Source organism: Hevea brasiliensis, chromosome 1 (genome assembly GCF_030052815.1).
Source record: "Hevea brasiliensis isolate MT/VB/25A 57/8 chromosome 1, ASM3005281v1, whole genome shotgun sequence".
In the NCBI taxonomy this organism is placed as follows: Eukaryota; Viridiplantae; Streptophyta; class Magnoliopsida; order Malpighiales; family Euphorbiaceae; genus Hevea; species Hevea brasiliensis.
Genome location: NC_079493.1, coordinates 127225106 through 127243067, shown reverse-complemented (window position 1 = coordinate 127243067; position 17962 = coordinate 127225106). Strand labels below are relative to the sequence as shown.

At 29.7% G+C, this 17962-nt stretch overlaps 1 protein-coding gene across 1 annotated transcript; it reads left to right on the top strand.

Moving 5' to 3' along the window:
- The first annotated feature begins 13040 nt into the window (after window positions 1–13040).
- LOC131182951 (probable disease resistance protein At5g63020) lies at window positions 13041–16774 on the top strand. Its single transcript, XM_058152485.1, has 2 exons — window positions 13041–16240; window positions 16488–16774. Exon 1 carries the CDS (start codon window positions 13164–13166, stop codon window positions 16212–16214), a length of 3051 nt encoding a protein of 1016 aa, XP_058008468.1. The 5' UTR covers window positions 13041–13163; the 3' UTR covers window positions 16215–16240; window positions 16488–16774.
- The last annotated feature ends 1188 nt before the right edge of the window (window positions 16775–17962 follow it).

Sequence of the window (17962 nt, the reverse complement as noted above, 5' to 3'; positions counted from 1 at the left end):
GATTAAATTTATTTAATATTTTCTCAATATAATGAGATTGGTAAAGAGCAAAACTCCCACTATATTTTTTTACTTTGATACCTAAGATTGTATCTACCTCTTTTAAATATTTCATTTTAAATTTTGAGTTAAATACTTCTTTGTATCATTCACACCTTCCATATTTGTTCCAATTATAAGCATATCATCAACATAAAGACAAATTATCATACCAAAATCATCTGTAAACTTGGAATAAATACATTTATCAGCACTATTATGTTTAAAGCCATATTCCAAAATTGCAGAATCAAATTTATCATGCCATTGTGTCAGTGCTTGTTTTAAACCACATGAAGATTTAATTAATTTACAAACTTTTCTTTCATTTCCTGGTAGAACAAATCCTTCTGGTTGCTCCATATATACTTCTTCTTCTAAGTCACCATTTAAAAAGGTTGTCTTAATATCCATTTGATGAACATATAAATTATATATTGAAGCTAAAGATAAAAGTACCCTAGTAGATGTTATTCTAGCCACTAATGCATATGTATCAAAGTAGTCAATTCCCTCTTTTTGTTTAAAACCCTTTGCAATCAATCTAGCTTTAAAAGTTTGAATCTATCCATCTGTGTTATATTTTCTTCTGAAAACCCATTTACATCCTATTGGTTTGGAACCAGGTGGCAAATCAACTAGAACCCATGTATTATTAAATAATAATGAATCCATTTAATCATTGATTGCCTCTTTCCAAAAAGTCACATCCCTTGTAGTCATTGCCTCTTGAAATGTTTTAGGATCATCTTCTATATTTAACAAAATTGGTATTTTGTTAAGTACAACTGACCTATTGCCTTGTACTAGAAAAACAATAGCCTGAGAAGATATAAAATCTGGATGTAAATTATTTTCTTTTCTAATACGTTGACTTCTTCTAATTTTATTAGAAGAATCTAACTTTTTTTTGTTGCTAGAAGTCGATTCAAAATTAATATCAATACTAGAATCATTGTCTTGACTTGAACTATTCATGGGCTCATATATAGGGTCATTATGAAATTTATTTTCAATAAATTCAACATCTCTAGATTTTACAATTACATTTGAGTCTAGATTTAAAATTCTATAAGCTTTGAAATTTTCGGCATAACCAACAAAAACTCATTTCAAAGCTCTACGACTTAATTTAGTCCTTTTAGGATCTGGAACTCTATAATATGCTAAACAACCCCATACTCTTAGATAGTTCAAGTTATGTTTTCTATTTTTTCATAATTCATATGGATAAATTTTAAATTTTCTAGAGAAAATTCTATTATGTAAGTGACAAGCAGTAAGTAAAGTTTCTCCCCATAAGTTTGTTGGCAAATTAGATTTCACAAGCATTGAATTAAGCATATCCACTAAGGTTCTATTCTTTCTTTCTGCTAACCCATTTTGTTGTGGTGTATAGGGTGCACTAATTTGATGTATAATTCCATTTTCTTCACAAAATAAAGAAAATTCAATGGAAAAATACTCACCACCTCTGTCACTTCTCAAAATTTTGATTTTTTTTCACTTTTTGATTCTCAACTTCAGATTTATAAATTTGAAACATTTGGAATGCTTGATATTTATTTTTCATTAAATAAACATAAGTATATTTGGAGAAATCATCTATGAAAGTTATAAAATACCTATTTCCTCCTTTAGTCAATATTCCATTTAATTCACAAATATCAAAATGCACAAGTTCTAATAACTTAGAAGATCTTTCAACTTTTGGAAAAGATTTCTTAATCATTTTTGCTTGTATACAGATTTCACAAGATTTTTTATTGTCATCTATATATGAAATTAAATCATTTTTAGCCATAAATTTTAAAGATCTAAAACTAATATGTGCTAAACGATCATGCCATAAAGATAAAGATGACTCAACAGTATAAACAGAAATATTCATATTATTATTAATACTGAGTTTAAATATTCCATTACATGAGTAACCTTTTCGCATAAATAGTCTATTTATGGACACAATTATTTTATCAAACTCCAGAATAGCCTTATAATCTTTCTTACACAATAAACTAGCGGACACAAGATTTTTCCTTATTTCTGGCACATATACAACACATTTACTAATAATAGTTTCTTTTCAGAAGTGAAGTTTAATTCAACACTTCTTTTTCCCACCACTTTAGAGGAATCATGATTGCCCATTAGAACTTTCTGCCCATCTACAACTTCTTCATAATTTTTAAATTGAGTCTTGTCATTGCAAATATAAACAATAGCCCCATAATCATACCACCAATCATTGGATTTGGTTGTTGTAGCCATATTGAGTTCTGTTACCATTCCAATATGCAAATCTGATATCATTGCAATCAATTTAATATTTTGTTCAACTATATTTGCTTTATTGAAATTCTGAGCACTATTATTTGTATCTTCTTTCTTATATTTCTTTAGAAACTTGCATTCACGTTTGTAATGCCCTTTCTTGCGACAATTGTAACAAGTTCTTCCTTTCTTTGATTTCTTTATTCTTTGTCATAACTAAATCTTGTTACTCTTTGCTTCAAAAACTTTTTCTTACTTCTAGAATTTTTCTTTTGAAAATTCTGACTTCCTTGCGCAAAATTAACTTTTGTAGTAGATTCAAAAACAAATTTCTTATCACGATTTCTTGTCTCTTCTTCAATGCGCAAGTGTTTCTGAATCTGTTCAAGAGAAAAATCTTCTGTGGTATGCAGTAATTTCTTCCTATAAAGGAGGAAGTTTTGCTATTATTCCTCCTACTTGCAATGATTCAGGAATTATCACTTTCAAATCTTTAAGTTTTGAAATAAGGACATGTAACTCATGGACTTGATCTATAACAAATATATTATCAACCATTTGGAATTCAAAATATTTCATGATAAGAAATTTATCCACACCTTATTTTTCTGAGTTGTATTTGAACTCCAGTAATTTACAGATTTCCATTGGAGACTTGACCGAAGTAAATAGATCATATAGCCTATCTGACAAGTTGTTAAGAATATAATCTTTGCATAGCAATTCATCTTCTTCACATTTGTCTCGATCTACTTTCACTTGTTCAGAATCTTCTGGAGTTAGTGGTGAAATGGCAGGCAGACTTCGATCAAGTATATAAGAAATCTTCAATGTGGTAAGTAAGAATAGCATCTTGTCTTTCTAGGGAACATAGTTTGTCCCATCAAAACAATCAAGTTTCACGAACTCTTGATTCATCACGGAAACAACCTTGGACTCCATTGCAATTAATACCTTAAAATTATTGAGGCAGTGGGTGTAGAATAGGTTTTGAGGCGTGATGAATCACTATCTTTAAGATATTAATTGCCTCCCCTAGATTGCTGCAAGGTTATGGTAATATACCTCCAAAATACAACAAAGCCTGAAATCTGCAGACAGTAACTCCTGAAGATTTCCCTTAAAAACTCTTTATACGAACCGAATTTAGAGAGACTAAGATAAAAGAAGAAGAAGTAGAAGTAGTATATATGTCTGGATTGAAAAACTCATCCATATTTATAAAGAATGAAAAGTTATAGCACATTTTCTAGATAAACACATCTATCTATATTTAATAGATATAATTGTTTATGTAAAAGACATATCTGTTTATTAATAGACACCTATACAAATAATTATGATTGTTTGTATAAAATAGACATATTTATTTATTTATTAATAGACATATTTACTTATTAATAAATACATTTATTTATAATTTATTTATGAAAATTATAATAAAATAATTATTTTATTTCACACATATATGTATCAAGTATAATAATAAAATAATATATATATTAAATTATATATATATAATTCTATATATATTTTATTATTATTATTTTTTATTTTTTTATATTTTAATAATATAAAAATTTTTTCTTTCTGTTTTATCTAACATGCAAACTATTTATAATAAATGACCGGAGATGCCGCTGAGCCAAATAAAGAACTCATTGTACCAGAGATGGAGCGGAACTCCATGACAGCGGACCCATTTGAAACGATTCGTGGGAGTGAATTTCTCCTCCCAGGCAAGGACCGAGGAGAACCATCTTGAGAGCCAATAGATTGGAGGAGAGATGAACGCTTTTCGGTCTTCCGGGAAGTTGAAAGTTAGGAGCACTGCGGCATCGCCCATGGGAGTGGTTAGGATAGAGTGATGTGGGTCTTGCAGAACTTGTTTTTCTATTCCTTTGTTGCTCGCACCATAAACTGTTCTTAAACGTGGTTTGACGGTCTGGTTGCCATTTGGGATATTTCCAACAGAATGAATTACATTATAAAACTCTGGTTGCTTTGTTGTGTGAGAAAATTGGCTTTGGTGTTTGTTACAGCAAATTGAATTAGTGGGTAAAAAAATTTTATTTTGATTAATTTAAAGGAAAAGAAACTATTATATAATAATAAACTATTTAATGATAAAAAAATATAATATATGTAAATATGTTGTAACAATTAAGTAAAAAAAATAATTTTATACAATAATAAATTTTTTTATAATCTAAAATTTATAATTATTTTTCATGAATTTTCATTTTATAAAAGTATTTCTTAATTATTTCATTATTAATCTTATAAAAAAAATATTTTAATATATATAATTAAATAATTATATAACAATTGATTTTCCACTCGATCATGTAACTAAGTTTTCACAATTTTTATTACAGGAAATATTTTTTAATACTTGTAATAATTGCAACAATTAATATCAACTTTAATTTTACTAGCCAGCAAACTAACAATACATTAAATTTTTTATATATTATATTTTAATTATTAAAATAATATGTAAAATAATTATTAATTAAATACTAACTATTATTATAAAATAAGTACACTAATTATTAGAATAATGTTAAGTCAGAATTTATTAAGCATAATAATATTTTAAATATTTTTAATGGGATAAAAATTATTTTAATAAATTTTATGGATAATTTTAGTTATATATATATATATATATATATATATATATATATAAAATTTAGTTGATCCCACTCAATACCAACTACATCCTCCTTTGCCTCTATTGTATGAACCATGTTGTTGCTTGTTGTGAAAATGTAGTTGCATCGAACTGTGATGCCCAGTTCGTTGATACTGCTTTCTGTTATACTGTGATAAGGCTGGAAATGCTCTCAATTTGTATGGGTCAATCCATAGGTTATTTAGATACTCAAGGAAAGGTTGAAAACTTCTGCAGTCATGGAGATTAACAAACCCAAATCTTCTTTGCCATCTATTTAGTCTGTGGGTATGAAAATATCAATGATATGCCAAGATTTGGAGAAGAGTTTCCATAGATATTGAGAATCTATGTCGTGAGGGAAATTTTCAAAATAGATAGAGGAAGAAGGGGGTTAGGGAAGGACTATGAAGCACGGAAAAGGCATAGACTGTAGTTTTCCCGTTTCGGGCGGGACACGACAAAGAAACATTTCCAAGCCGTGTCCAGAAATAGAGAAAGATGGAAACGTGTTTCCTCTTAAGAAATACATTTTTAAAAAAAGAAAAAAAATGCAGGAGTCACAGAGAGAAGAGGAGGAGGAGGAGGAGGAGGATGCTTTTTTTATACATTTCTTTTGTTATAATAATACATGTGGCTATGAAATGTATTAAAAAATGAAATAAATATTTTTAATTAATTGATTAATAAAAAGATGATAATTTTTAAAAAATATAAATCTTATTAATTTTATATTTTAATTTTTAAAAATTAGATTATTTTATTAAATTTAAATAATATTTATATAAATATATTTTATATTTATAAATATAATCCTATATTTTTTATATTTATGCTGCCTTTTCTTACATTTTCGTTTTTTATATTTTTTAAAATGTCGTATTTTCGTGTCTGTTACCCGTGTCTGAAAATGTCGTACATTTTTTAAAATGTCGTATTTGTTATATTTACTTGTATTTTCGTTTTCTATAATCCTTGTGTCTGAGTTACCCCGTGTCCGTGCTACATAGGGGAAGGATAGGAGGGAGAGGCTTCTCGTTTTGTTTTGCTTGCTGTGCTTCATTCATAGTTGTCCATTGCATGTCATGGGCAATATTGGAGGCTTGCTTGTTTCTAGAGGCCTTAAGATGATGGATTATTCATAGAGTTACCCTCATACTAGGTTAGACTTTGGGGCGACATCCATACTTGATTTCCCACAGAAACTCGTAACTGGTTGCCCTGGCCATGGTATGATGATTTATTATTTTATTTAGAATTTTAATACCTAGCCATCTTTCAAGTTTAATTCCGTTAGTAGGATATTTAAGATATCATGTTAATGAAGATAGAACAGATTTTATCCTTGTGGGTTAAGTAAAGGAAAATGGAAACATGAAAATTAGAAACGTTTTGCGTTGTCATGATAACTGCTTTTGTTCTTACAGTTTGCGCTGTAGTCTGTACTCGTAATGAATGCTTACATAAAATTTTAGTTTATGATATCCAAGTATGAAGAAATGGCATTGTTTAGATTGTGCTTCACTTCATGCTTCTTATTTTTGATATGATGAACATTTCATGAGTGACATTATTCAGCTTATTTACGCAAGCATCGCACCCACAGTATAACTCTGTTTTTTTTGTACGTATTTTCCTATGTTTATTTTTTCATATGATAAGAATTAATATTATATTTTTCAAATGTAAAAGCCTTTTTTTTATAATATTGGTATTGAATCACCTCATACGTTGTTTACAGATCTTATTTTTGGACCGCGCGCAAACCCCAACTAGCAATCATGCTTTAATTTTTATAAAAGACAATTTACCCTTTTTGCCAGAGAAAAATAATTTTATTTCAATCAATCTCTTCACCTTCATTTACCTCTTCTCCCGTTCTTTCCAGGATCATTTATATCCAAATCTCCCCCCCCCCTAACTAGCAATCATGCTTTAATTTTTTATAAAAAGACAATTTACTGTTTCTGCCAGAGAAAAATAATTTTATTTCAATCAATCTCTTCACATTCATTTACCTCTTCTCCCGTTCTTTCCAGGACCATTTATATCCAAATCTCTCCCCAACTAGCAATCATGCTTTAATTTTTTATAAAAAGACAATTTACCCTTTCTGCCAAAGAAAAATAATTTTATTTCAATCAATCTCTTCACCTTCATTTACCTCTTCTCCCGTTCTTTCCAGGATCATTTATATCCAAATCTCGCCCCCCCCCCCAACTAGCAATCATGCTTTAATTTTTTATAAAAAGACAATTTACCCTTTCTGCCAGAGAAAAATAATTTTATTTCAATCAATCTCTTCAAATTCATTTACCTCTTACCCCGTTCTTTCAAGGTCAATTTATATCCCAATCCCACCCCCCCCCCCCCGCCCCCCCCAAACTAGCAATCATGCTTTAATTTTTTATAAAAAGACAATTTACCCTTTCTGCCAGAGAAAAATAATTTTATTTCAATCAATCTCTTCACCTTCATTTACCTCTTCTCCGTTCTTTCCAGGATCATTTATATCCAAATCTCGCCCCAACTAGCAATCATGCTTTAATTTTTATAAAAGACAATTTACCCTTTTCTCGCAGAGAAAAATAATTTTATTTCCATCAATCTCTTCACCTTCATTTACCTCTTCTCCCGTTCTTTCCAGGATCATTTATATCCAAATCTCTTCCCCAACTAGCAATCATGCTTTAATTTTTATAAAAGACAATTTACCCTTTCTGCCAGAGAAAAATAATTTTATTTCAATCAATCTCTACACCTTCATTTACCTCTTCTCCCGTTCTTTCCAGGATAATTTCTATCCCACTCTCCCCCTCCCCACTAGCAATCATGCTTTAATTTTTTATAAAAAGACAATTTACCCTTTCTGCCAGAGAAAAATAATTTTATTTCAATCAATCTCTTCACCTTCATTTACCTCTTCTCCCGTTCTTTCCAGGATCATTTATATCCAAATCTTTAAATTTTAGTAAAATATAAAATTCGCATTATTAATATCTATTTAAAGTTTTTTTTCCAAAAAAAAATCTCTATTTAAAGTTTAAGTAATAATTCAATTCTTATCTTTTATTTTTCTTAAATAAACTAACCATAGTAAACATATTTCTTTTGTATTGACCCGTATTATGTTAGTTTAATTTAATGAAAAGCGAACCCTAAGAAATATTTTTATTTCATTTTTGAACTTGCATTATTAAGATCATTATCTTTCGGTAAAAGTTATAGACCCCATTAGGTTGTGTACAATTTTCAGATTCCAAATTGAATTAAAAAATTATACAACACTAATAAAAATCGTACCGAATCAATGTTATTTTAAAATTATATCAAAATCATATCAAAATAGAACCAAATTAAAGCCAAACGAAAAATCAAATTTATACATTTATTTTTCTATGAATCTTTTAGATGTATTATACACTTTTAATATAATTATATATATTTATATATGTATGTGTAGTTATAGACTAAATATAGGTAATATTATATTTTATTTCTTTATATTTTTTTAATAATTTTAGTTATATATGTATATATTAAATTACTTTATAATTTTTAATTATAAGTACACCATTATATTATATATATGCTTAATTATATTTGTATCTTATAGTTAAAGATTACATAATTAATATATAACTTAAAGATAAATTATATGATTTACTTGTACTGTTATATTATATAATACGCTTAATCCTTAATTATATATGTGCTTTATAATTAAAAATTATATAATTTATTAATAACTCATTTTAAAACTTCAATGCTAATTAAGTGTAACTTTTTATAGAAATATTGTATAAAATTATTTTAAAAATTGAGAATTAAACTAAAATAAAAAAATCAAAAATCATATCAAATTTGAATCAAAACAACGAAAAATCAAATCAAAATAATATCGAAATTTTGATTGACCAAAACCTAAGCCGTGCAACCCTAGCCTCCACAATGAAGTAGAGATTCATGCATCATTGATAAAAAAGACATAGAATCCATTATGATGCAAGGAATTAAAGAGATCAATAAGAATTAAAGAGATTAATACCTTTACTCTTCATCTTTGTAATAAGGAAAATGTTCCAAAAAAGAAAAATTAACTCTTCGTGATTTTTATAATTTTATCCTGCACTTTTTTCTAACAATTAAATATTAACCTGTCGTACGAACAGCATTGGTTTTTGTAATCTAAGAACTGATAATCAGAAGAAACTAAAGAGAAGGTTAATAACATGACTCCATTTATATATATATATATATATATATATATATATAAAGATAATTAAAAGTGAGCAAGATGATTTGAGCAAAAATTAAGAAGACTCGCATAGTTGCAGTACTTGACCTTCAATAGTATTTAACCTATTAAAAATTGAGATAAGTTTGAATGCCGTGTTAGGTGGATCACATTATAGGAATTGGATGAAATAAATTTATTAACATCAAGTGGATGTGCTCAATTATTGTTTGTATAATGCAACTTGTCTTCTCTGCATTTTCTGCCAACGTGGATGTGGCTTTGTCTTCCAATTGGATTGATAAAGGTCTATTATCCTTTTGAAAAGACAACTCCCCATGTACCGCCGATAAGCCATTGTTGGACTGAAGAACTTTTTTGATTGTGCTAATTTTTTATGTGCGTTGGAGACGGTGTTGAAATTTGATATTGAAAAAATATAAAATAAAAAAAATAATATATAAATAATTGACTTATAATATTAAATTAATTAATTATTTTAATATATAAAATTATATAATAATTTATATAAATTTAAATTAAAATAAATTAATTTATAATTTAACAAACATTTTCTCCGACCTATTAAACTCAGCACCAAGCCAAGCTTAGGGAGATCGGCTTGAGCAGCTTGCGAAGCACAACAGGCTCGCCCACAACGCTGGCCGAGCTCAAAGGAGCGCAGCTCCAGGGGTGGAACCAAGCCAGTTGGTTAAGGACCGGAAGACACTGTTTCAAACGCTTCAGAAAGGCTCTTGATGGAGTGGATGACGTTGCAGGTGGGTCACCCTTGTCACTCACTAGCAGCGGGACCTGCCGCACCACCGGACAAAATCATGCTGCCTCCTTATTGACTTATTTTTTGCTTTTGGACTTGCATATATATATATATATATATTTATAAGAAGTTAAAGCCAACATGATAATTTAAAAATAAAAAACTATAATTTACCTTTTCTGCCCCTCTTTTTTAACTTTATTTTCTCTCATCAGTCATCACTTTCCATACAAGAGAGAGAAAAGTAATTTCATTTCCATCATGCTCTTCACCACTCATTTCTCTCCTCTCCCGTTATTTCCAGATAATTTATATCCAAATATTTAAATTTTAGTAAAACATAAAATTTGCAGATTAATCTCTTTTGAAAGATCTTTTTTCAAAAAAAAAAAAATCTCTATTTGACGATTTGAGTAATTATTGAATTTTTAAATTTTATTTTTGTTAAACAAATTAATCCTTTTACTAAAGAAAATCAATTTATCATTAGTTAATTGTTAACTCTTAATTATTTATTTATTTATTAAAATAATAAAAAAACTTAACAAAAATAGATAAACTAAACTCAAATCAACAGACTTCCTTAACATACTCCTCAGACCTAAAATATTAGATGAAAAAATTTGGTGTAACATCAGAATTAGAGTATTATATAGAGAACTCAAAGTCTCAAACCATATGTTATAACTAGTATATAATAAAGCAACCCTAGTCAAACTATATGCAGCTAAATTAACTTGTTTCCAAAACCAAGTTATATATATATATATATATATATATATATATATATATATATATATATTCTTAGATGTCTTTATATTGCAATTATATTATATAATTAATTACATTTATTTACACGAAAACATTTGATGTTATGGAATAAAACATCAATTATATAAATGTAATCAATTATATTTAAAGTTACTAATCATCATTACATATAAAAATAGATATAATCATAATTATTTTTTTGTCATTTATTATGAATATAACCATCACTTGGTCAGCACTGCTACCACTATCATTGCCACTATCACTATCCCTACCTTGTCGCACTACCACAACCATTCTGTTACTATCATCGTTATCACTATCATCACCACTATCATTAGCTATTGCCACCTCTACCACCATTTGACCACTACCACTACCTCATCTTGCCATCGCCAATATCTAACAACCACTGTTGCCAATACAACAACCACTTAGATATTACTACCACTTAATTACAAATTACTGTAATCGTTATCACTTATTATTAATATTATACATAAACTAAATATTAGAATTAAAATTATCATTATATTGTACTGTTTATATTTTTATTTTATAATCAAATATATGAATATAGTGACAATTACTTTACCGCACATTACAACTTTAATGCATTAAATAATTAATCACAATGCATTACATTACATTTTATCAAACATAATCTAAAATCAAATTGAAAAATAAAGACAAATCATCAATGTGAATTGGTTTTTAGATAATACATACTATGGATGCTTTTGATTTCAATCCAACTCGCTGGACACTCCATTAATTTTTTGTAGCTTGATTAATTTTTTGTAATCTCATCTTATTTTTTATATTCTGCAGAGCGAGTGGTGATAAGATTAGATTTTTCTATTCCGAATCTTTGAAACCTACGCACACTATAATATATTATTATTTTTTATTAAAAATTTATTTTTTTATTTTAATATACTCAAGTACTTAAATATTAAAATTTTACTATTAAGATTATATTGCTGATTTGTATTTGTAACTTATAATTTAATTTTTAATAAATAAATTTTGTTGTTCAATGATAAGTTAAAAAAAAAAAAATGAAAATTCCCACAGAATATCTGTCCGGCCTCACTCCCTGCACAAAAAGTTTTCATTCCAAGCCCGATCTCGACGAGATGAGAATGGGAAGAGCAATCCTCGCCCGATCTCAACGAGATGAATCATCACCCCGATTTTACCTGTTAGTATTCCAAAGAGGTACACGGCTATCAACTCCATGCGATCAATTTAAAATTAACTTTTTAATTTGATATTCATGAGTTTCAATTCATCATATGTAATGAAATGATACATTTAATTCAATTATATAAACTTTGAGTGCCATGTAGATAGATTACATGGTAGGCATTAAATTAAATAAATTTATGAAACTAATTATTATTTTATTAACCCTGTTTTACAACTTTTCTTTTCTACAATTTTTTTTTAATTTTATCAAAAAATTATCTTCATTCAATTCAACCAAAAATAAAAAAATATAAGACTAGAAATCTAACACAAGCATATTCTGAACTCTAAATAAATTGATTATTAGCACTCTTAATACACTCAATATTTATAAAAGTTTAAAGAACAAAATAAATCAAATTTGTGACTGAGTTTCTTAGGCCATTTGCTAACTAATGGACTTGATTGTATGCCAAATAAATCGGTCTAAACATTGTATGATTTGATTTTTCTTTTCTTTCTAAACATAAATACCGCAGGAGGCTAGAGGAGAATGGATAAAAGAAGGTACAAATTTCTTGCAGAAATTGGTAAAAATCCAAATAAAATCTAAACAAACAAAAGAAAGGAAAAAAAAAAAAAAGAAATAGAGAGAGAGGAAGAAGAAAAATTTTTTTTCTTAAAATGCAAAAAAAAAGAGTAAATATTTGGATGATTATTATAATTAGACTCAGGTTAATAATTTATGCTAAAATTAATAAAATTAAAAAATATTGGATAAATTTGATAAAAAAATAATCTCTCTTCCTAAATAGTTTCCTTAAAGTGAAAAATGTTAGGTGGGAGACGGAAAAATTAGATGGGAGGCCCATAAATTGTGAAAATTTTTTAATATATCATTTTATTTTTATAGTTAATTTTCGCATATAAAAAATTAAAGACAACATATTAAATTAAATGAATAAAAAAAAATTATTTCCCTTTTTGCCAACTCAATTTTTTATTCTCTCTTCACTTTCAAACAAGAGAGAAAAGTAATTTCATTTCCATCATTCTCTCCACTCTCCATTTCTCTCCTCACACTTTCTTTCCAGTCAATTTTTCATACAAAGAGTTCATTTTCCATCCCCTGCATTTCTCTCTATACCTTAGCTTCCGTTTATTCTCTTAAACTTGTGTCAAATTCTTCATAAGCTATGGGTAACGTCTTTTCAATTCAATGCGGTGATGCCTTGATCGGTCGTTGCTGGGATTGCGTTGCTGGACAAGCTCTTTATGTATGTCAGCTTGAAGACAATCTTCAAGAACTTGAGACTGCAAGAGATAAATTAAGAGAGCGGAGAAATGATGTGATGCGGATGGTCATTAGTGAGGTAACTCCACAAACAGTGCCGCTGGATGGAGTTAGAGGATGGCTTTCAAGGGTAGACAAAACCATTACTGAAGTTAATTCTCTCCTCAACAGAGCTACGCGAGAAAGACAGAAATTGTGTCTCGCAGGCTGTTGCTCCAAGAACTGTAAGTCCACCTACATGTTTGGGAAAAGCGTTTCCAGAAACCTCAAACATGTGGTGGGTTTGATGAGCGAACGTGAATTCAAAGAAGTGGTTATCACGGCCCCTGCTGCCCAACTTAAAGCTGATCTCAAAGCTTTAAAGACTGCAATACTTGAATTACGCGCTTCAAAGGAGGATGTGAGGCGGAGGGTTGACTTAGAGGAAGGACAACAAAAGAAGGCACTGCAAGAAGTTCTATTGTGGGTTTCGATGGCGGAAGCGATGATAACCGAAGCAGAGGAGCTCGAAAGAGATGGTGCACAACAAGTTCAGAAATTGCTAGATGGAGATATTTCCAATTTCATGTTCGTGGGAAGGGTCGCCAAAAAATTAGAAGATGTGATTGCGTTAAAAGCCAAAGGAGATTTTAAGCAAGTGGTTGAGAGGACACTTCCAGAACCAGTGGTAGTAGGAAATGTTAATCCAACAGTGGGCACTGAAACTACCTTAGACAAGGCATGGAGCTTCATCACGGGAGATCAGGTGGGAATTTTTGGCATATACGGTATGGGGGGAGTCGGTAAAACTACTCTCCTTACTCAAATCAACAATAGATTTGCCACTATATCTAATAATTTTGATGTTGTGATTTCGGCTGTGGTTTCTAAAGATTTGAAAAGTGAGAAGATTCAAGAGCAGATTTGGAAAAGAATTGGCTTTTTGGATAAGAAATGGAAAAAGAAAAGCTTCCGTGAGAAAGCGGATGACATATTTGGTGTACTGAGTAGAAAGAAATTTGTATTATTGTTAGATGACATATGGCGGAAAGTTGAACTTAAAGAAATTGGGGTTCCTCTACCTACTAGACAAAACAGATGCAAGATAGTATTCACAACACGCTCTGACAGAGTAGGCCGGAAAATGGAAGCTGAAGAGATGATAAAAGTGAAACCTTTGGATTGGGAAGAAGCTTGGGCATTGTTTCAGAAGAAGGTGGGGGATATTCGTCTTGAAATTGTTCCTCTGGCTCAAGATGTTGCTAAAGAGTGTAGAGGGTTGCCAATTGCACTCATTACCATTGGTGGAGCCATGGCCAGCAGAAAGAAAAAGGAAGAATGGAAGCATGCTCTTAAGGTACTAAGAGGTTCTGCCCTAAGCCTCATGGAGGATGAGTTAGGTCAAGATATGAAGGAGGTATTTGAACGATTGAAATTTAGTTATGATAGTCTGAGTAGTGATAAAGTTAAATCTTGTTTCTTATATTGTTCTTTATTTTCGGAAGACTTTGAAATTCCCAAAGGTAGATTGGTAGATTATTGGATTTGTGAGAATTTTGGTGATCGCAATGAGTCATATTCTATAATCGGTTCACTTGTTGGGGCATGTTTATTGGAAGAGCAAGGCGAACATGTGAAAATGCATGATGTAATTCGTGACATGGCTCTGTGGATAGCATGTTATTATGAAAAAGAAAAGCACAAGTTTTTTGTGAAAGCGGGTGCCCAATTAACTCAAGTACCAGAGGTTGGAAAATGGGAACGGTCAAAACGGATGTCCCTGATGGCAAACTCCTTCGAGAGAATCCATGAAGTTCCTAGATGTCATGAAGTTCCTAGATGTCCTGATCTCTTGACTTTATTTCTGAGTTATAATGATAATTTGAGGGAGATCAGTGATGGTTTCTTTCAGTGCATGGATGCCCTAAATGTTCTGGACCTCTCAGACACTGATATGAGGGAATTGCCCGTGGAAATATCAAAATTGAACTCCTTGCAATATCTTAATCTGTCAAATACGAAGATAAGGCAATTGCCAGTTGAGTTGAAAATGTTGGTAAATCTGAAATATCTGAACTTGACTTTTACCATGGATCTAAATATGATTCCAAGGGGAGTCATATCTAGTTTATCATCATTGCAAGTTTTGGAAATGGACGGCGCTGGTATTTTTGAGGTCCAAAAAGGGAAAGATAATATATTGAGTGAAGATAATTTGCTAATAGAGGAGTTACAATGTTTGGAACACTTGAATGTATTAAGCAGCACAATAAAAAGTGTCTCAGGTCTCCAGAGTTATGTCGACACCCTCACATTACTCAACAGTACTCGAGCTCTAAGTCTTGAATTGTTTCGAGGTCCACAATCTCTCAACATTTGGTGGTTAACAAATATGAAGAATCTAGAAGTTTTAGTTATATTTGGAGGGAATTCAGAAGATTTGGCTGTCGATGTTGTAATGGAAGAGATAGAAACACATGATGATACAGGTGGAGGTCTAGGCAACTCAATGATCTCAAGGAAGACATGCTTTAACAGCCTTAAGATATTGGAATTAAGGGGAAGCCTCAGATTGAAGGATCTGACATGGATTATTCTAGCTCCAAATTTGACGTATTTGCATGTGAGCGAGAACAAGCATATAGAAGAGATAATAAGTGTTGAAAAGATAGCTGATGTTCAAGTTGGGGATGAAAATTTTAATCCATTTTTTAAACTCGAATATCTCGACTTGGAAGAATTACCAGATTTGAAAAGCATTTATCCCAAAGCCTTGTCCTTTCCCTCTCTAGAACGAATCAATGTATATAAATGCCCACAGCTTAAGAAGCTGCCATTAAACTCGAGCAGCGCAAATGGAGGCAAAGTTAAGATTGAAGCAGAGGAACGATGGTGGAAAGATGTTGAATGGGAGGATGATTCTACTAAAACTACCTTTCTACCGTGCTTTGTGCCTTCTCGCTATGAGTATTGATTTTCACATTTGTTTGGTTTCCATAGGTAATTGGTTTTTATTTTCAACTTGTTATTTCAATCTCCTTCTAATTCTTCCGACAAAAAAAAGCCCAATTCAGGTCTTTATTTTGCCACCTTGCATATTAATATATACTCTGGCTTTAATTTAGCATGTCTGCAAAACAATTTTAGCATTTTGCATTGACATATTTTGATCATATTATTTCCTGGATCAAATGCTTGAAGGCTTTCGGTTTTATTGTTGAGTCTGACTTCCGATGAAATTTTTTAGGTGGCAGAGGATGAGCTGGCAAACTATGGAGTGGTGTTGTTGGCCAAATGCTGCATTTAGCTTTCGAAGCTGTGTTGGTGGAGTCTTTTCTTTTTTTTCCCCCATTCTGGGTGTGTGGGTGGAGTTATTTTGTTGATATTGCGCATTCTCAAGTATCAGGACTGCAATTCTTGCGCATTTCCTATTACTGCATGTGTAGCTTTTTGAGATGTTTTCTTCAATTTTGTAACTTTCTGTCTCATCTTGAACTTGTTTTGTGTTTCATGAGTTGATTTGTTTTGCTCGAATTTGCTTTTTATAGGAGAGAACAATAAAATTTCTGGTAAATTCATCCTGCGTTTAATTTGCTAAACTTCAATAAAACTTTTAAATAAAATTAAAAATTTAAAACTATGCTAATTATTAAAGATTTAAAATCATGCTAATTAATTTTAAAATTCATAAAAATTAATACGTAACTCATAACTAGAATAATCCAAAAATTAAAGATACTCAAAATAATCTATAAAATTTCAGAAAAATGTTCGAAAATAAAATTTTAACTTTGAAGCTTATTTTCTCTCTCTATAGTTTTGCTTAACGGAAATAAAAAAACACAGTTTAGACACATTTTGACCTTCAAAGTTTAGTACAAGACATAATGCTAAGAGTTTCTGTTGTGTGAGATCTATGAAATTAGTGAAAAATTGTTTTGAAAATTATGAAGTGTTTAAAAATTAATCTAAATTCAAAATTTTATATACACCAATGTAATGATTAGTCTATTAAATGATTGCTTATTATACAACCATTCAATTCAAAATTGAAATGTCACTGAAATAATGATAAGTCTTACGAATTTCATTACAAAATGTATTTTTATAATTTTTAATTAGTTGAATTAATAAATTATTGAGTTCACTTTGGTGTATCTAAGAATAATCCTTCTTAAACATTGTCAAATAACACAGCTTTAAATTTTGGTTTAGGTGCTCAAAATTAAGAGTTGACAGATTAGTCGTTAGGAAATAAACTTTTAAACGACTGCGTATTATTAAATTTTTATAGAATTACTCGATATCTCGAGGGTTAAAATAAATAGTTTATATATTTCTTACACCATAGCTTTATGATTTAAATTTCTTAATTATATTTCTTATTTTTTTTTTAATTTTACTCTAATGATAAAAATATTAAACCTAATTTATTTAATAAATATTCATAATAGATCTAATGCAATTAGTAGATTAATTGTGAATTTTATATGATAAAAAGAACTAGAATTAAACTATCCTATTCAAAATTGACGTGTCATTAGAATAATGACAAAACATATTTTCTTAATTTTTAATTAATTGAATTAATAAATTATTGAATTAATAAATTATTAAACATTGTTGAATAAGACAGCTTCAAATTTTGTTTTAGGTGCTCAAAATTAAAGAGTTGACAGATCAGTCCTTAAAAAATAAGCCTTCAAACGACTGCGCTGTAGA